This window comes from Camelina sativa, chromosome 12 (genome assembly GCF_030686135.1).
Source record: "Camelina sativa cultivar CO46 ecotype springtype chromosome 12, ASM3068613v1".
In the NCBI taxonomy this organism is placed as follows: Eukaryota; Viridiplantae; Streptophyta; class Magnoliopsida; order Brassicales; family Brassicaceae; genus Camelina; species Camelina sativa.
Window position 1 is genome coordinate 6,235,568 of NC_141891.1, and position 19,773 is coordinate 6,255,340.

General features: G+C 38.7%; 5 protein-coding genes, 1 long non-coding RNA gene and 2 pseudogenes across 13 annotated transcripts; 5 read left to right on the forward strand and 3 right to left on the reverse strand.

Annotated features, from left to right (window-relative positions):
* Positions 1-311: 311 nt before the first annotated feature.
* On the reverse strand, positions 312-1,893 carry LOC104730532 (uncharacterized). The gene is made up of 2 exons (XM_010449713.3): positions 1,456-1,893; positions 312-1,146 (listed from the first exon to the last, which is right to left on the reverse strand). Exons 1-2 carry the CDS (start codon positions 1,874-1,876, stop codon positions 458-460), a joined length of 1,110 nt encoding a protein of 369 aa, XP_010448015.2. The 5' UTR covers positions 1,877-1,893; the 3' UTR covers positions 312-457.
* A 49-nt stretch (positions 1,894-1,942) lies between these two features.
* On the forward strand, positions 1,943-4,911 carry LOC104730533 (uncharacterized). The gene is made up of 6 exons (XM_010449714.3): positions 1,943-2,429; positions 2,528-3,202; positions 3,537-3,986; positions 4,070-4,242; positions 4,322-4,505; positions 4,598-4,911. The coding sequence occupies exons 1-6, from the start codon at positions 2,037-2,039 to the stop codon at positions 4,688-4,690; spliced, it is 1,968 nt and encodes a 655-aa protein (XP_010448016.1). The 5' UTR covers positions 1,943-2,036; the 3' UTR covers positions 4,691-4,911.
* A 34-nt stretch (positions 4,912-4,945) lies between these two features.
* Positions 4,946-5,926, forward strand: LOC147930217 (uncharacterized). Of its 5 annotated transcripts, none has more exons than XR_015575316.1 (4): positions 4,946-5,158; positions 5,307-5,377; positions 5,486-5,548; positions 5,644-5,926. It is a non-coding gene; the product is annotated as an uncharacterized LOC147930217 (long non-coding RNA). The 5 variants fall into 5 exon arrangements; XR_015575315.1 differs by having other exon boundaries at positions 4,947-5,158; positions 5,641-5,926; XR_015575317.1 differs by having other exon boundaries at positions 4,983-5,158; positions 5,471-5,548; positions 5,641-5,926.
* A 94-nt stretch (positions 5,927-6,020) lies between these two features.
* On the reverse strand, positions 6,021-8,421 carry LOC104730535 (protein ULTRAPETALA 1-like). Its single transcript, XM_010449715.3, has 3 exons — positions 7,511-8,421; positions 6,523-6,847; positions 6,021-6,438 (listed from the first exon to the last, which is right to left on the reverse strand). Exons 1-3 carry the CDS (start codon positions 7,719-7,721, stop codon positions 6,264-6,266), a joined length of 711 nt encoding a protein of 236 aa, XP_010448017.1. The 5' UTR covers positions 7,722-8,421; the 3' UTR covers positions 6,021-6,263.
* A 1,460-nt stretch (positions 8,422-9,881) lies between these two features.
* Positions 9,882-10,959, forward strand: LOC104730536 (uncharacterized). Its single transcript, XM_010449716.3, has one exon. The coding sequence runs from the start codon at positions 10,056-10,058 to the stop codon at positions 10,824-10,826; it is 771 nt and encodes a 256-aa protein (XP_010448018.1). The 5' UTR covers positions 9,882-10,055; the 3' UTR covers positions 10,827-10,959.
* Positions 10,960-13,066: 2,107 nt separating this feature from the next.
* Positions 13,067-13,697, reverse strand: LOC104730538 (putative cell wall protein pseudogene; annotated as a pseudogene). Its single transcript, XR_015575219.1, has one exon. The product of XR_015575219.1 is annotated as a putative cell wall protein pseudogene (transcript).
* An 894-nt stretch (positions 13,698-14,591) lies between these two features.
* LOC104730539 (uncharacterized) lies at positions 14,592-16,477 on the forward strand. Of its 2 annotated transcripts, none has more exons than XM_010449720.2 (6): positions 14,592-15,164; positions 15,242-15,462; positions 15,548-15,728; positions 15,815-15,900; positions 15,991-16,082; positions 16,160-16,477. In XM_010449720.2, the coding sequence occupies exons 1-6, from the start codon at positions 15,087-15,089 to the stop codon at positions 16,345-16,347; spliced, it is 846 nt and encodes a 281-aa protein (XP_010448022.1). In that variant the 5' UTR covers positions 14,592-15,086; the 3' UTR covers positions 16,348-16,477. The 2 variants fall into 2 exon arrangements, 1 of the variants encoding a protein (XP_010448022.1); XR_015575217.1 differs by having other exon boundaries at positions 14,788-15,164; positions 15,552-15,728.
* Positions 16,478-18,287: 1,810 nt separating this feature from the next.
* On the forward strand, positions 18,288-19,626 carry LOC104730540 (ethylene-responsive transcription factor ERF054 pseudogene; annotated as a pseudogene). The gene has a single exon (XR_015573857.1). The product of XR_015573857.1 is annotated as an ethylene-responsive transcription factor ERF054 pseudogene (transcript).
* The last annotated feature ends 147 nt before the right edge of the window (positions 19,627-19,773 follow it).

Here is a 19,773-nt window from a genome sequence, read left to right on the forward strand (position 1 = left end):
GCTAAAGGTGATGTGAGGCAATTATATATAAACAAAAACGCAAAATCCTTTCTCTCCAACAAAAACCAATACATAAAAATCACAAACAGAGCCTCCAACAATAATAACCAGCAAAATGAAAAACAAAGAACAAAGAAAAAGCGGACGAATGAGGTTTGAAGAAGAAGCTGACTCTATTATATAGGGATCATCGCGAAAGCCCTAATTATAGCTGTAATCTATTTGGACTGTTTCTAGCTAGATATAGCCCACGACCATTCCACTAAATGGGCTTTATTTATACTAATGGGCCGTATTATTAACAATCATTATTTGATCAGCAAAATAATCCTTTTTCTTGTATTATCAGAAATTTCTCGAAATTTCTCTTCAAACATTGGGAGAGCCGGAGAGAGGTACAAGTACAAACACAAACTAGTTTTGATGGTCTCTAAAATTTCTTTGTTACAGCAGAGAATCAAACAATCATCCAAGTCAAGTGTCTGTATCCAGCCCATTTTGCAGCAAGCCGGACGCCAATGGCTAATGCTGCAGCCAACAAAGGTATTGGTGGTGCCTTCCTTAAGTTCTGTGTCTCTTCCTCTGAGGAGGTTTTAGTTGAATTGTGATACATGGCTAGAGCCAGATACCCTGTGATGGCCACCACTCTCACCCATGGCTCCCCTACTCCTGCTAAAACAGCTGCAGAAGGAAGAGCCGAGGTCACATCGTCTCTCTTCTTTATCAACCGGGAATAACCATACAAACCCAACAAAACAGTCCAGAAGAATGGCTCTGAGATGTAACTCTGCACAGCTGCGTACCCAACAAGACCCGCGATAGTTACCACATACGGCTGCTTGCTGATAGAGTTTGGCGCAACTGCTTCTCCTATAGCAAGCACTGAGGATGCAAGAAGGATCACTGTGGTTAACTCTCTCACAGGCGTGTAAGCCACAATCCCAGAGTAGAACGCACGGATACTGTACATTGCAGTCTCAATAAGGCTGATAAGAGAAGTGATGGGATCGCCTATAAAGTGGAAGACAAGAGCCAATGCAAACTTGGAAAGGTCTCCCACAAACCCAAGGATAGCAAAAGCTGCCTTTCTCCAGTTGGATAACTCAAACAAGACTGCTCTCCACGCATACATAAGAAACCCTAGCGCTGCAACAGATGATCAACATGTTACTTAATCATATCCAAAAGATCATTCATTCATGTTACTAGAATTTATTCCCCTAATCCAACTATGCAACAAGGTAATATACACAAGAAACCTCGAACTAATAAACTATGTTCAAATAATCCATACGAAATTAAAACTAATCAAACTCTGAATCAGAAATGCTCCAGCAATTGAGAACAGAACAACATCAAAAATGGAATTTTTAAATTCAAAATTTGATCTTTCCGGTTTAATTCGAGTTATTAGAACAAGACCACTCAAACTAAGGTAAAGGTAATGAAAAGTACCAACAAACCAAGGCCATATAACAGGGCTGTCCGGAGCTTCTTTGGTCAAATATCTGAATCTATCAGGCATCGTGCTCTCTCGCCTCGCAAATCGCTCTGCCTCATCTTCAATCCCACCGTTTGGTGCATTTTCTTTCTCGCACCTCGTCGAAACCCTAAGTCTAACACTCGGAAACTTCCCCGGAACCCCTAAACCACGGAGACTAACGCCGGCATTTGAAAACTGCGGCGGTTGAGCAAGTGTGAGCTTATTACCACCATTAAGATAAGAAAGACGCGACGAAGGAGAAAAAGGAATACGAGAATTGCGGCAGAAGATGGAAGAAGAAGAAGAAAGAGATGAAGAGAGAGCTGAGAGCGTCATCGTCGTCCTGAGCTTCTCAAGCTTTTCCCCAAGAACAACAAATACTCTATAGCTCATAACATCAGTCAAAAATGGGCCATTAAATATTGGGCTTAGGCCCAAATATATTCTTACTCTTACGGCCCATATATAATAAGTGAAGAAGAAGAAGGAGAAGAAGCATTAAGCGTTTGCCCTACCGTTACCAGTCCCCGCCGAGAATCGTCTAGCAGCAGCCATGGCCGACGTAGTTCAGTACCGCCTCGAGCGGATGGTTGACGAGCTTGATGATTTAGAGCGTAGAGGAATCTTCACTCGTTCAGAGATTGCTGAGATCGTGAAGCAGAGACGTAAGTTCGAGTACCGATTAAAGCGTCCGAGCCCACTCAAAGAGGATTTCATAGCCTATATTGACTATGAGGTGAAACTCGACGAGCTTCGTCTGCTACGGAGGAAAGCGGTGAAGCGTGACTCTACGAAGAGAAAGAAGAAATCGGTTTCTGATTTCGCCGGTGTGGCTAGGATTGTGGAGATTTATAGATTAGCTACTATGAGGTATAAAGGAGATATCAATTTGTGGTTTAGGTATCTCGAGTTCTGTAAACAGAAGAGACATGGTAGAATTAAGAAGGTAATAATAAAGCTTTCGAATTTGATGAGATTTTTTTTTGGAAGATAACAGTTTTGTTAGGTATGTGCTGATGATTTGATTTGTGTTTTTATCTTTAGGCCTTGGCTCAAGCTATTAGGTTTCATCCAAAAGTTGCTGGAGTGTGGATATATGCTGCAGCTTGGGAATTTGATAGAAACTTGAATGTTGCTGCAGCTCGTGCTCTTATGCAGAATGGTTTGAGAGCGTGTTCTAACTCTGAAGATTTGTGGGTTGAGTATCTGCGAATGGAACTTACTTACTTGAATAAGCTGAAAGCTCGTAGAGTTGCCCTTGGTGAGGATAAAGGAAGTTTGGTGCGTGACACGAAAAGTGTAGAGGATGAGAAGTGGAAAGATGAAAACAAAGAGTTGTTTATGTCGCTAGATGAGAAGGAAGGGAATGAAAAGGAAGAAAGTGACGACGACTCTAATGTTGAAGATGTTGAGGATGGGACTGAGAAAGTTGACTTCTTTCGGGAAAAAGGGTCTAATGTTCTTCAGGCTATCTATAGTGGAGCTGTTGAGGCTCTTCCTTCTAGTTTTGACTTGAGGAAGCGTTTTTTGGAGATTCTAGAGGCAACAGACTTGGCCCATTCAGATGAAATCCGGAATACGATTCTAAGTGACCTGAAGCGTGATTTTTCAAAGGACCCTGAATACTGGAATTGGCTTGCTAGACATGAAATGAGTGGTTGCATTAGCAAAGAGAGAAGCTTAGAGTTTGCCAATCCTCAAATGCAAAAGGCTATTCAGGTAAAGCTCATGTCCACTTATGTATATACTTAATAACTAGGGACTATTAATTTCAGTAAATGCCGAAGTCTGTTGAAATTGGCAACCTTAGTTGTCTTGAATGTTGAAATAGAATATATAAATCGAAGTTTAGACTTTGTTTTCCTCGCACTCCTTTTTGTTTGAACTTGAACTCAAATTCCCTCGTTTGATAATGTCGGAGAGGATGGGAGGGACATTGGTTATGGGGGATTTGTCTTTAGGACTGTCCTATCTTACTCTAGCACATTCTGTATTGGCTGACTAGTAAAAATAGAATATCTGATAGGGCTTAAACCTTGTCTCCTGAATGCAGGTTTTTGAAGAGGGCTTGCAAACTGTTACTTCAAGTTCTATGTTTGAAATTTATATCAAGTTTTTGATGGAGGCTATTGTACAGTCAAATGGTGACGATGATGAAAATTCCCTTTTGGCTAATCCGGTTGGGGACTACATTTCACATATCATAAACGTGTACCAAAAGGCTGATGAAACGGGGTGTTTGACTGAGGTGCTTGCTGATGAATATGTTTCTCTGTACTTGAAACTGGGAAAGACTCATGAAGCCCAGAAGCTAGCAGAAAAACTTTGCTCTGGAAAATTTAGTGCATCAGCTAAGTTGTGGCTTTCAAGAGTTTCCATTGAAATAAGATCACTTTCAGGGAACTCAACTCCTAGTAAAGCAGAATTGCAGACAGTCTTTGAGCTCCTTTCAAATGCTTGGAAGAACGTACCGATCTCAGAATCTGAGAGCCTGTGGCTAATGGTATGTGACTAATATATTTTCTAGACAATACCCTAGTTTGTTGATATATAAGACTATCCTAATAAAATGCTTTTATATTGCAGGCTTTTAAGTTCTTTGCTCATCAGGGAACTTATTTTGACAAGCTTGTAGAGATGTCCATCCTAGCAGTGGCCAAAAACCATGGGAGTGACCAGGTTTTTTCTCTTGCTTCCACGGTGGTGAAATTTGTTCTTGAAACAAAAGGGAGCCACAGTGCGAGGAAGATATACAAGAGGTGAGTCACTACTCCTACTCCATTCCCAATGAGTCACACATGCCAATTTATTCTCACCACTGTTGCCGTAAATTCGCAGGTTCTTGGCTCTTCCCGGTCCGAGTCTTGTTCTATACAAAAATTGCATTGAAATAGAGACCAACCTTTTATCACTAGGTAATAAAGATAGTCTCAGTAATGCCCGGAAGCTATATGATTCTGCTGTTGCAAGTTACAGTCAAGACGTGGAGCTGTGGAAGAATTACTACTCATTGGAGACAAATGTAAAGTGGATTCTTAACACCATGACTAAAAAATCCATACTTTAACTTAATGTTAAGTACTCTACTGACCATGTATCTGGTGTTGATTGCAGATGGGAACGTCAGAGACGGCTAACGGAGTGTATTGGCGAGCGAGAAAGACTCTCAAGGACTCTGCGGATTTCGTAGTTGGATCTGATTTGTAGGTAGAGCGTATTCTGTGGATGTTGGTTTCAATTATGCGATTTTAAATTATGTGATCCTTAAGAAGATTTTGGTTGTAAAAGAGCAGAAGACTATGTACTGCTTTATGATTCTAGTTCAACACTAGACACATTTTTGATACAAAAACTGCTGAAAAACATGTTGCCAGCCTGAGTTTTTTTTGGTTTCACCTTTCATATGAATACTATTTTGTTGGTTCTAACACGACCCCTTTAGCCTTATCTTTCTAAGGTCGAAATCCGACACCGTTTAGAGTCCAACTAAAAAAATCACTATTACTCGGGTCTTCTTTCGTTGTTCACTTGATCGTCCCTTTCATTTGGGGAGAATCAAACCTGCATCAGATTCGAGCTCGATGTCGTTCTTCGTTCGCCGTGCCACGAGGTTAGCTCAGATTCAATCTCAATCGGCCTCTATTACTCAACGCCATGGTCTCGCCAGTGCCGCTGGTACTCTATCTATGATTGCTTTGGAATTGCTTATTTGATCATTCACACACAAAACAAAAAGAAAGGTTGAAACTTTGGGAATGTGGCTGCTTTTTTTTCGTTTCTTCTCTCACTGCATGAAATGTTAGATATATATATTAATGGTCAGGTGATCATGGAGCTGCTAAGGTTAGCTTTTGGGAACAGCCCATGAACCCACGAAACTGGAAAGAAGAACATGTATGTATTTGTACTTATCTAGTAGTGATATGATTGATTTGTGCTTGTAGAGAGTACCCAAAACGTAAGTAAGATTGATTCATGCTTTTGCAGTTTGTACTTATTTAGCTATCCGGTTGGGGTCTGCTTTTCTACAGCGGTTACAAACTCTTCACCGGAGACAAAAAGGAGGTTATACTTATACACTCATTGGTTCTATTACTATACCGCTCATTTGCTGCATCATACTTCGTTCTTATTTATTCCTCTTCTTCACTTTGCAGCAGCCTGTAAATGCTAATGCTACGCAATGAGAATGAAGTACATATCTAATAAATGGAGCTCTGTTTCTGATGAATTTACGATTAAACTAGTTTCTCCTATCCTCTTTGCCTGGTGACGACGACTTGGTGGTCTATATGTTAAACCCAACTTGTTTGTTAGCAAGGTTAATGATAATAATACAAAGTACTTTACATCACCTTTTGTTTGGGATTCCATTTGGTAACTGTGTTCGAAATAAGAGCTCAGGGCCTTTTGGGTATTAAGAAAATGTCTCTTTCCATGTCCCATCTCCTAAATCACAGACCGTAGTAGCTGTGCCATTGACAACTTCGTCTCACAAAGCTGTCAACAGCTAATAAAATAAAGGGTAACAACAAAATATTAATAACACTTTTATGTTTTTTTCTCTGCCACTAGCCAAAAATCAAGACATGCACTAAACTCAGGCATGCTCGTCTGCATGTTCTTCTTGGAAATCAACTTTTTTTTTCCTACTTTTTTTCAATTTGCTCCATTCACAACCATGAAGATAAGATAAATAAGTTTGGAATTTTAGGATTCAGTTATTAAATGCAACGAACGAAGTCTGAGACACTTTTTTTTTCTTAGTTGACTGCCTTCTTCAAGCTTTCACATTGCTGGTGAAGTCGACACAAGTCTGGCAGGTACAATCTGAGAAACGGCATAACTCGCAGCCAAAACAGACGCAGGATGTGCAGCCTTTGCAAGTAGGTGAACGTGTGCAGCCTCTGTACACCTTCCTGCTCCCTCTCTCTTCCTCCCCCTCGCATGTTATCCTGCAACCACCACACCCATTCATTATTATAATACCATCATTTGCACACAACTTAGAACACATACGAGGAATTAACGAAACCTACTTGTCGTATGGAAAATCTGAGCATTTCCAGTTTGGATCGGCCATTGCATTGTGGTGCACGCGGCATTCGTCTCTGCTCCTCAACCTGAATCTCCTCTCTTTCCCGCAATCGTTGCATCCAACAAACTCATCTCTGTGGCAAACTTTTCCACCCTGTGATTTGTTTGATCTGCTGCACTTCTTTGATGCTTCATTGTAGTATTTGAGCAGTACTGTCTTTGACAATGGAACCTTTTCACCTCCCATGATAACCCACACATTGTTCTTCCACTTTCTAGCCGTTTCTCTTCCAGAATGCTTCTCAAACGCAGCTGGTGTCAACTTGTCTACAATCATGGAATCAAAACTGTTCAAGTCAGTCAGATCACTTTTTTCGAAAGATAACTCCAAATGTGCATCCATAGGTGAAAAGCTAGAGATGGGTTTGGTAGCAACAGGAACTAGTGGCAATGAGGTTGCATCAAGCTTTGAAATCAGAGGTATACACGTATGCACAACTAAGAGAAGCATATCGTATGTCAATAAAGCTACCATTCTGCCAATAACAAAGAGACGCAAGAGCATTACAGTAACACAGACGGCCTAAACATAACAGTAAAGCAAATCAAGGACCGATCTACTACACATCATCGACCGTGAATGTTATCAAACGTTATCCAAAGACATGGTAGCTAGTTTAACTGCTAAGAAAGAAAAGAGCAGTCTTGTTGATAAAGATGTAATCATGCTAAAGACCTTAACTTTACAAGCCCATTGTAATATTAGCTAGGCAGAGACCAACCAGCACCACCTAAAGAACACAATGAAGAGAGAAAGGCCAAAGCTTTCTTAAATGTTAGAAGACAAGTCAAGAGAAAAACGAGAGGCATCAAAGTTTTAATCTTTACACACATTCACATGTAACATGCACAGAAATCAAAACCCATTTCCCCAAAACCATCAGAAAGACACACGAGAAAGAGACGGAAGAAAGAAAAAGAGAGAGAGACCTTCATCGCAGCCAGGTGTGCATTCACAGGTGATTTCAAGGTCTCCGCTTGGGAAAACCCTAAGTCTAGCAACAGCATCGCCGTATCGGTGACTGGTACAACCACACATGACCTCAACGTAATCGCCACCAACATTGACCCCACTCATCTCCTGTAGCTCCTCTTGCTTGAACAACATCGACCCACATTGTACCTCTTCCTCGTTCGCCATCACTTCTCTCTCTGAGATTCTATCTCCCTATAAGCGTATGAGAAAAAGGAGAGAGAGAAGGAAGAGGAAGGGGGTTAGAATTAGTAGATGAGAGAAGAATGAAAGGCCTCGTTTTGGGGTATAAAAGGAAAGCCCTAAAGGAGCACGCATCTCAAAAGCCGCTTAAGAGAGAGAGAGATCTGATAATATATCAAAGCAAAAAAAAAAGCTTATTAAGGGCTTTTCGGGAGAAGAGAAGAGAGAGAAATAAATAAGAAAAGAGTGCGCCTTTGTGTTTAAGCCAAAGCCTCCCCCTTTGGCTTTCTCTTTGCCTTGTGGATTTTGGGGTTATAGAGAGAAGAATACAAAAGGATGTGGAACTAGCTGGCCAACAAAACAAAACTCGTGGGGCATGGGACCTTTGGATTATACTATATACTATTTTATTTTATAGTATTTTGTTTATACAGGGCTATGTATAGTAGTAGTATCAATATATATATCACCTACATAACAGTGTAGGTGATGAGAGAGAATGTAGATGGCTGATAAGAGCAGATTCAGAACAGAGGCGGTGGTGGTGGGTGAGAGAGAGATAGAGAGAGAGAGAGGCTTTGATAAGACACAAGAGAGAAGAAAGAAGTTGAGGAATAGGGTTGTGTCAAGTGTTTCAGGTCCTCTTTTGATTTTATAATGTCATAACTCCTTTTTTTTCGTTTGTACTTACTTCTTCTCACCTTCTTCTTGATTTTGTAATTTGAAAGTCCTTTTTTTTTTTTTTTTCTTTCCTTTCTCTCTTTGAGGTTCTGCAAATTCTTGGGCTCTACTACCCTTCCATCAGGATTCATGGGTTACCGAGTCATCATTTCTCCCCCTATTGGCTATTTTATATATATAAAAGTTGAGGATTTGTATAAAGTTTGGTTCTTTAATTGAAAAAAAAAAAGAGTTAATCAAGCTTGTTGTCTATAAAACAACTAGTAAACCAAGTACATGACGACGACGTCATTGACATCTATGTCTGTTTAGGTATTCTGTAATGCGCTCTAACCCCAATGTCATATCTATATTTGTAATGTATATGTCTGTGTTCGAGGAACTCATTTTTTAAATATAGATGGAGACTAGTGTTAATATGTAGACTATATGAATTGTATGTATATGGTATAGTATGTTGTTATTATCTCAAGTACATAATGGATGGGGTTGCACACAAAAAAAACATAATGTACATACAATATAATGGTTAGATAAAAAATGTCGCCAAACAAAAAGGAAGACAATGAAATAATCTTTTTTGAGGGACATGAACATAAATAAGTTGTTCATCAAAACATTTGTTGTCTAACATTTAAGACTCTAATAAGTAGGAGTAGGAGTAGGAGTAGTACTTCTTCCTTCCTTGAATTCCTAGTTGTTTCCCAAAAATATGTGGCGGATGGGAATGAACTTATGGAGGAGTCTCAAAGCATTTATTTCCTGACAAATAAATGGGCTTGGGTTTTACAAAATTTATGAGCCTTGGCCTTTTCTGATTTCTACTTTCTTGGTTTTCCTTACTAATATTGCTACTCAATCTCTTTGTTTGATTTGTTGAGAATTCGAGTAATGAATTTTAAAATCCGACTTATGTGTGTTTAACCTTATAGTTGAACTTCTCATATTTCTTTTTTTTGGCATATTTAAAATAATGTTATACATAGCTGAATATTTTATTTAGTTTGCAGCAACAATGTTATTTGTTAGGTCCTTTCCATTTCAAGTTTTGGTAAACACAAAAACCAACAACGGATTGGTCCGTTCTTGTTTCAAAAATGAGGTAAGAAATGATGGCCAGTTCAGTTCTTATCTAATTCTTATAAGTATGACCCAAGTTTACGTACTTCATAACATGTCATTGTCCGTGGCAATCGGTATGTCCTGGTTGTGTGGTTAATTTGTCCCAACTATGATGGGTCACTATCAAGCGAGATATTTGTCCATCCTGCATACTTTTTTTGAATATTTTTTAAGCCTCTTTACACCAAAACAAAACAAAACAAAGCACTAGCGTTCTTTTGTCTTTACAATATGAACGAGACAAATATAAGATTCGAGCTTAATGGGTCTGAGCTGATTCAGAATTTCAGATACTAAAATCTTATAATATTGCGGCTTAAAATATAATTAAAAAACGAAATAACACTTGAAAAAAGCATAATGGATCCCAGAGTGAGTCTGGGCCGCCATAATGAAAATAGGCCCATTAAGAATAATTAACCAGTATTTACATCTCGAGAGAGTGAAGTAAGAGTTAGTGAAAGAAGAGGAGAGAGACACATTCATTAATTACTAAAAAAAAGTGTAGTAAGAAAAATGGGATGCTGCTTTAGTACCGGAAAAGTCACAGCTCCACCACCAGTCACCGCCGCCGCCGTTCAGATTCCTCCACCCATTGAAGAAGAATCCGTGAAAGAAGTCGTGGTTCAGACAGTATCTGTCTCCGTCCCCGTACCTGTCACAGTTCCGGACATCGTTCCCTCCGCACCTGCTGAAGTTATCTCAGATTCAGAACCTGAACTTCCTCATCCTCTCTCACCACCTCCAGCTCCGGAGATCTCTCAAAGCAAGTCAGACATTTGCAGCGTCTCTGTCTCTCACAGCTACTCAACCGCTACTACTGCTACAGCTGCTTCCATCCTCGAAGACGACGCTCTCAGCAAACCCCACCGTCCTCTTCCTCCTCCTTCTTCTTCTACCTCTCGCCGCAATAGGCCTGACAGAGTCCTCAGATCTCCAGGAGATAGACATTCTCCCCAAGGTGGGAAACAGCTCCGTCCTAGGTTAGTCCGAGAGAGACAGTCTCGTCAACCAAACCCTACTCACAACCGGCGAAATGCAGATTCAGGTCCACTCCCACGGAGCGGGTTATCCGATAACCACCCGAGGCGTCGCTCACAGTCTCCAGCCACTCGTGCCCCGAGTGCTGCAAGGAGAAGCCCCATGAAGAAACGAGTTGGAGCTCATGAGAAAGACGGAGCAACAACAGAGGTAAAGAAGGAAGAAGAAGTTGAGGTAAAGAAGGAAGAAGATGGAGAAGCTGTGAAAGACCCTGAAGTATCAATGGAATGCTTCATCTTTCTCTGATGAATCTCTTCTTCTCACTAATTTCATCATTTAACTCTGATGTGATTGATTGATCTTAGTTTTTTTTCTTTCTTTCCCCTGTTTTGATTTGTAAATTGCGGAATGTATCATATAACCAAATCTTTTGCGGATCTTTTCCTTTTTTGTTTGTTTATTGTTCATTGACTAGTAAAAGTAAAAGGAGAAGCCTACGCACAACGCTTCACAAATTCCATGGCTTTATTTTATGGAGATTGCTGCTCTTTTTCTTTGCTCTGAGATAAGCAGACACAGAGACAGAGAACACTGTTCTGTTTATCACTCACTCGACTACATAAAGACTTGTCTTTTTTGCTTCATAAAGAAAAAAAAAAAGTCCTAAATAAGAGTAACCACTAGTGGTAAAAATCAAGAAGGTCTTGGTTTTGAGAAAGAGCTGCTTGATGATGAGGACTGAGGACATGGCTTAGCAATGAACGTTGGGATATCTTCTCCAGGCATCAATACTGATATCTCTCTCTTACATACATCCATCTACATACATACAAAACACAAAAGATTATAATACTACATGACATCATCATCCCACACAAAAGACAACTAGTGTGTAGACAAATCCTCTTAACATATACTACTATCTTATTTTCCTACTCTGCGTGTATATATATATTCAAACCTCGTTGCATGAATCAAGGGGTTTTGTATCCCCATAGAATAATTATACATTTAATGTAATCCTTTTTTTGGACTTTGCAATATTTTGTAAGATACGACAAAAAAAGAGCTTCCTCCTCCAGCATAAACCCTGCTAAATAAATCGCCATCTGCATATTTATACACACTAATCAAGCAAATCCTGACTACTTACAGAGTTCATCGAACTTATTCTATGCATCGGCAAGATTATTTTATCTTAATTTCACCACTTAACATAGTTATTTGGGATGATCACCTCATTAGATGCAAAGATAAACGAATGATCAGTTTGTTCACTTGAGTAAAGAGACTTTTAAGTAAAAATCAACACAACCAAAAACGTAGGCTAAAAAAGTGAAAGAAGAGAGTTGAGTGGGAAAGTGAAGAACCTTGGGGGAAGAAAAAGGAGGAAGCTTTGAGTCGAGAGGTGGTAATGTAGGAGTTTGCTTAAAGAAAACAAACTTCTCGAAGATAGCCATTAAGACGAAGAGACAGATTAAAACTGCGGTTGCCACCAAACAAAACGGTAAAGCACTCACCGATCTCTTAAAAGGTCCTTCTCCTTCTCCCTCCGCTGCTAGAGGAGCCTCCGTTCCTAACTTACGATGGTCGTATCCGCCGCTCATTTTTTAAACTTGAATGAGAATACTAGCTAGTGAAAACAGAGGAAGAAGTTAGAAAGAAGATTATTGCCAAAGTTCTCACATTACTATTTCTATTAGTTGACTAGTCAACAACAACACTCAACATTTCTTACTACATTCGTATTTAGGGCTTTATTCTTTGATGATGGGCCTTCCCTAAATGGGCCTATCTTGCTCAAGTTATAAATATCTCATAATACACGAGGGACGAGTCGATCGCAGAAGAAGAGCAGAGCAAATCTCTCGGAATCCCGCGAAAACTTGATCGGCGTATATCATCACGGAGACAATGGTGAAGATTGTGCTTTGTGCCCATTGATGAGGATGAGATAGAGGGAAAGAAGAAGATGAAGATGAAACACCGAAACCATGGATCCACGAACTTCTTCGTGTTCGTTGATTACATTTTCCTCTTTATATTTTTCTGCTTCCTTTGTTTCATCATCTTCAAGGTATTGGGTGTGTGAGAACCAACCTTTCATTTCCTTTGGTTTGATCATGGTGATCTTGTGGGCAAATCATTTTTTTGGTTTGACGCTATGAACACGGAAACTTCTATTCGCATCCCTCTGTCCATAATCTCATTGTCTTGTTTTGTTGTCAGAGTAATACATTTTTGGTTACAATTTTCATTGGTTTTGGTAATGCTGCGATGATTTTTGTGAATTTCATTTCTTCTTTTATCAACTTACAAATCTTTACACTCTGTTAAAGGGATTATTTCTTTTTTTTTTTGTTACTTTTGAACCAACTCATATTTTGTAACAAAAATGATTTGATTAGAGAGACTGTAACCTCGTATAAGGACTAAGGAGTATAGGTATATATATATATTTCAACTTTGTTTGTCTACATTTCTTCCTCTTCTCGATCTATTCGTTTCTGGCTCAAAAATATTTGCAGCAATGTGGAGTCATTACATTTTATTTCGTAATTATCTCATTATTTTTAGATAGTATATGAGCAAAAAGCTCTGGAGTTCAATCAATACAATATTTCTTTCTTTCTTAAGTAGAGAAAGAGAGAGAGAGAGATCACAACGATATGAAATGACTAGTAGATTTATAATGTATACCAGAAGAAGGTATCTAGCAGATGCTTATATTTGTTGACAGGTTGAAGAAAAAACTCATGGTTGAGGCATTGGTGGAACTTGATCTTCCATTGAACTCGGACTGCGAGATTTATATCCAGTGTTTGAGGCAAAACGACTAGGAGGAGTTGGATAAGAGGTGGTTGGGGCAGCAGCAAGGGGATCTTTGTAAGGAAGGAACGGTAGCTTAGGTGTGGGAGGCTTCAAGAACCTTCCAAAACCAGGAATGAGACCAGATGGTTGGGGCACCATGTTCACTAGAAAGTCTGAATGTTTGCTCTCACTAGGAGCGGGGGAGTCGGAAATGTAACGCATTCCGCTCACTTGCTCTGTATACCCAAGAAGCACGCTTACCAGAACAATTGTGGCTGTCAGTGTTTTCAGGGTAGAAGCCATTGTGTTGTGGTAGTAGATGATAAAGATAAGAAGAGCTTCAATGTTTGGTTTGTGGAGGGAAGAAGGTTGTGAGAGTTGTGTGTATTATAGACTAGAGTGAAATGGTTCAAGCTAATTATGGGTACATTAAACGAACCGTATACAAAGTGCATTATTTGTTAAAGAGAGAGCATAAAAAGTCTGGTGGCATCTTTAGTATTGGCGGTGAGTTAAATGCATGATGAATGATCAGTCATCCCATTCCCCAAAAATGCCTAAATTAGTAATTTTTGGTTGTGTAAACCCAAACTGATGGGCTATTAAACTGTGTGCAAGTACAACCAGGTCGCTGTCTTCTCTCTCTGCAGATTTATTTGGCTTTCACTTACAAAAAAAATAACCGAAGAATGAGTCAGCGAGACGACGGCTTCCACTTTGAAAGAGTTTGATCTGTTTTCTTTTTCTTTTGTTCATTCAAAGTTGGTAAAAGAAAATGCAACCTTCAACTACTTTGACCTCTTCTATAGTTTTCGTCTCGGATTAAATATTTTTTCTTCTTTATGTTTTTTGTTTATTACATTTCACGTACGGCTCATTAATTTTACAGTTGTTATTAGAAGTAGAAAAGAAACTCAATAAAAGTCAAAGAGTCTTATCCGTACTTTTTATTATCCCCAATTCCCCATGTCTTACTATTTGAATGTGTCAAACACTCAAACTTGTATTGTTAAGTATTTGGTTTTAACCAATTGTTTGGTTTACAGCATTTGCCGACTGATCTTGTCACACATGTCCTTTATTTATGTTAATGATTCTTTTAACACCATATGAATTATATAAAAAGAAAAAAGGACATGAATGAGTCATTGACCTTGTTTCTCTGTTTTTCCTTAGAGTATTGTTATGTGATCGATCCAGTTTGAGGATGTGTCCTAAAGAAGAAGACTTTATTAGGGATCTCGCTCTGTTTTAGTCACCGAAACAATAAACTCAAATCTCATCCGACAAAGTTAGAGAAACGAACATATTAAAATGTAAATGAAAATAAATGGAGAAGGTGGAGAGTTGTGAGAAGGACAGGTGAATCTACCAATAATCTCCTGCCTTAGAAGAATAGGTCACATGGAGTTTTGGCTTTCTATATATTAAACCTATTTCCCAACTCTATTTTTTTCTCTCAAAGTAGATACATTTACTTTTACCATTTCTCAAAACAGAGTCCCGTTGTCGTTTTTTTTTTTTTTTCATAAAAACGTTTGTCTCTTTTCGTTCAGTCTTTTGCGGGATCTCTCGGTTTCTGACATTGCCGTGAAAGTCTCAAATGCTTGTCTAATAAAGCAAACATTTTTTTGTCCGAAAACTGAGCTCTTTGATACGTACAGAGAAAGAGAATCCCGCAAAACTCTCTCCTCTCTCTCTCCTTCTCTTCTCTGTTTTTGTGGGTAGAGTTTTTGGTTCTTTTCTTGGATCATAATGGGTTTTGATGAATCCAACCTAGACCGATTCCTACGCTGCACTACACCTATCGTCCCTTCTCGTTCCCTCCCAAAGGTTCACACTTTTTTCTTCTTCTTCTTCAAACAATTCTCTGAAAGATCTGACTGACATTGTGTGTTTGAGTTTGGCAGACACAGATCAAGAACCTGAATCCTCTGTGGTACCCGTTGGAGAGCGAGAGCGTGGAGTATTTCAGGTTGAGCGACTTCTGGGATTGTTTCGACGAGTGGAGCGCTTACGGTGCAGGTGTCCCCATTGTCTCGGAAACGGACGAGACATTGGTCCAGTACTATGTTCCTTACCTCTCTGCAATCCAGATTTTCACCTCTCATTCTGTTCTCAGTGCTTTAAGGTAATGATCATTTATGCCATTTTCAGAAACATAAAAACAAGTTTTTATGAATCTAAGATGTTGCTGCGATGAAATGATGATTGAGGGAGAACACAGAATCTGGGGATTCAGGGAGCGAGACATGTAGCGAGGAGTGGAGATGGGAAGGATGTTCTTCTTCAGAGGAAGGGTTTGATCATCAAGAACCTCTTGATCGCCTTGGTTACTCTTACTTGCAGTATTTCGAGAGATGTACACCTTACTCCAGAGTCCCTCTCATGGATAAGGTTTTGATTCTTTCCTTGGAGTTGAATCTTTAAGTACTTTCTTGATCATTTTTAAAATGTTATATGAAGTCTTTGTCTGCTTTCAGATCAAAGAATTGGGAGAAAGACATGCAGGGTTATGGTCATTGAGAAGTGTTGATCTGTCTCCTGCTAGTTGGATGGCTGTTGCTTGGTCTGACTTTTTCTTCTCTGTGTGGTTTTCAAAAAACAAAGTTAAGGTTAATGTTTTTCAAATGGTGATGGTGTTAAATTATATACGTAGGTATCCAATCTATCACATCCCCATGAATAGAAACATTAAGGACTTGTCTACTTGCTTCCTCACTTACCACACGCTTTCTTCATCTTTCCAAGGTGCGTTTTCACTTTCCTCTTGGATGTGTATTAACGTATAGTACAATCATGTCTAAAGTCCCATGGCATTGAAACAGATGTGAAGAAAGAGGAGAGGAAGAGGATAAGTGTGAGTGCATTTGGGATGGCCACTTACAAGATGCAAGGGAGGCTATGGGACAATGATAGATTGCTTTGCCTTAAAAGCGTAGCAGATTCTTGGCTAAAGCAGCTAAGGGTCCACCACCATGACTTCACCTACTTCACCACTACTCCTCATTACTGATACATTAGTGTTTTAGATTCATACTTGGTTAACAATCTAGTTTTTGTTGTTTAAGAGTAGCACATATCAATAATGTTGGATGTCATTTGGGACTATTTGGAAATAATAGACATTGACTTTTTCATCAAAATGTTTTTTTAATCTTAAGTTTGGTTTGGGGGTCTGATTGATGATGATGGGCTCAATACATTTACTAATATTTTGTGGCTTAAACGCAAGTTCCCTTGATTTTGGTGGTTCTTTTATGAACAACTTGCTAATTTTTTTTCATAATGAAAAAGAAAGTTACACATACCTATAGAAGTTAGAACGGTCATAACATTCATGATATAACACGGCAAATGTATTTAATGGACTAGCACTAAGTCTCTAGTCTCTCTAAAACTTTGTACCATATACATATTTGTTAACAAGTATCTAGAGTATTCTACAACAATAATGTTATAAGATATTTACTACTTGGTATTGTTTATTGGTTTATAGATTGTTTCTCAAGATAACTCCAGATCATGTTATGGTTTCTTTTGGATTTTTGTCCAAATTTGAGTAAATTTATTACTGGCCCTTAATTAAGTTTGTTCCGCGATCAAATTAATTTCCGTATATTTTACGAACATAGATGATTACTTATCTGAAGGAGTTATTTGCATTTTTTTATGGAATTAGACAAATTAATAGCTTTGTGTAATTTTTTTTGCTACTTTGTGTTAATCCCATGGAATATTAAAACTTGTTATAGCACGTTCTGATTGACCTAAACTGAAGTGTGTTGTCCAAATAAAAAACGTACTTGTGGAAATATCTATAGATGATAATTGATTAAAACAATAATGCGTAATAATTTTTGAATAATAAAAGAACGTTATATGTACTATGTGTATATATATTTATTTTAAAAAATGATTTAAAACTGTTGTAGTGGCATTGTTTTGGTCAATCATTTGTTTTAGTATTGGTAAAATATTTCGAAGATATACGTTTCGATGCAAATTCAATGTCAGTGGCCCATGAGTCTCTTAAGGTCGAAATAGGTTTTATTTGGTATATAGATTTTTATATCCATGTACGTTATACTAAAATTCGGTGCAAGTTTAGATTGATGAATTTTGGGTCAGTTTGGTTCGATTTCGATTTTATTTTATATAGATACGCACGTGATGAGATAATATGTTGAAATTAGTTACCAAAAAAGAATGATTTTGTCTAACAGATGAAGTTCCTCTAAGTTTGTTTTTTTTCAAACATGGTCGGTCTTGTGAGAGTATCTTTTTGAGAGGGGAGGTGGGAATAATAATAACCAAAAACATCACAATAGAAAGTGAAAGATGAGTTTGACCAATCACCGACCCGAAAGATTGAAGAAAACTATAATAATTAGGTACTACTACGTTGGGTTGGTTGTCAGCAAATGGGGTTTACTCTTCTTATTGAGGATATTATCCTTTAGCCGCGGCTAGCCGACCATTACACCACCAACATCAATTCTTTTTCCATTTACAATTTGCATAAAACCTCCATAATAAAACTCTTAAGAAAATTATCAATTTTTTTTTTTTTTTTTCACAGTCTAATCTTATCTTTTAAGCTTGTAACTTGTAAGTGGTGGTGGCCTTTATGAAACTAATTAGATAAAGTGGAAGGAGAGATAGGAACTTGGAAGCATGAACTAATGAATGTGTTCACCGTCCAAAAAAACAGAGGATGCCACGTACTCGTACGGACGTGAATGTTTTTTTTCTTTCTTCATCTATGCGCGTTGTATTCTTATGTGTCAATCAATATCACATTTTCTTTTTTTTTTAAACGCTAATTTCTCAACTTCCAATTGGCCAATGAATTGGAGTGAAAGCAAAGGAATAACCCCAAAAAGATAGTATTGAATAGTCAATAACTAAATACATAAATACAAAAGCGGTTGACAAACAAAAAATAAATATCTAATCTTGCCCTCATATATAAACCAATGGTAGAGTCGTCCCTCTCTTAGCAATAAGAACAAAACCACACAATATTCTCTGTTTCTCTTCTCTCAAAGTTTTATTTCTTCCACTGCTCTCTGTTTTGACAATTTTTTTTTTATATACAATCGTGTAAGCTAAGGTACCAGAAGTGAAGCAGGTATGGACTTTGATGAGGAGCTAAATCTTTGTATTACTAAAGGTAAAAGTATTGATCATTCTTTAGGAGAAGCTTCCTCCACGTCTCCGAGATCTATGAAGAAGATGAAGAGTCCTCCTAATCGACCTAAACCTTATCTCCAGTCCTCTTCTTCTCCTTATTCGTTGGGGGCTTTCCCTTTTTATCTCGATCCGACAATGCAAAATCAACAACACCAATTCGGATCATACGTTCCGGTTGAGCAACAATATGACCCGACAATGCAAAGTCAGAAGCAAATGATATCGTTTAGTCCTCAACAACAACAACAGCAGTACCAGCAGCAGCAGTATCTGGCCAGGTATTGGAGGGACACATTGAATCTGAGCCCAAGAGGAAGAATGATGATGATGAACCAAGAAAGTGTTCAACCCTCCAGCGCAACCAAGCTATACAGAGGAGTGAGACAACGTCAATGGGGAAAATGGGTCGCAGAGATCCGTAAGCCACGAAGCAGGGCACGTCTTTGGCTCGGTACCTTTGATACAGCTGAGGAAGCTGCCATGGCCTACGACCGCCAAGCTTTCAAGCTGAGGGGTCATAACGCAACGCTTAACTTTCCCGAGCACTTCGTGAATATGGAAAACGAGCTGCATGATTCAAACTCTTCGCCGCATCAGAAACAAGATGAAACGCCACAGCCAAGCGAGGTTAACTTGGAAAGCAAGGAAGTAGCAGTGGCTGATAATGAGAGAGAGGAAGGCATGGCTGAAGCGTGGTACAATGCAGTCACATCAGGATGGGGTCCTGAAAGTGCCCTTTGGGATGATTTGGACAGTTCTCATCAGTTTTCAGAAAGCTCATCTTCTTCTTCTTCTTCTTCTCTTTCTTGTCCCATGAGGCCTTTCTTTTGAAAAAGGTTCTAAGCCCACATTGTAGGTTTTTAGTTTAGGTTTTTGTGCTCATTGGCATTTGGATGGAGACAGTTTTGGTGATCTCCCACTCCACACATGACACATCAGTTATTATATATCTCTACTTTCTCCCTATATATCCATTGTTATCATTAGTCTTAATATATATGTGTGTATGAGTGTTTAATTATGACTACATACATAGATGTCCTCTTTGTTCATCGAGTTTGTTTGTTTATCTATAATTTTACAAGTTGACACCGTCAAATATTCTCCAGAGTTTATATTCATTGACCTCTGCCTATCATGGAAGATATTTGTGCATCTCTGATTGTGTCTTAGAGCGTCTCCAAGAAGTGCACTCTGGGGAGGCTAGGGCAAGTGAAACCTCCAAAAGAACTAGAGAGGGTTGGAT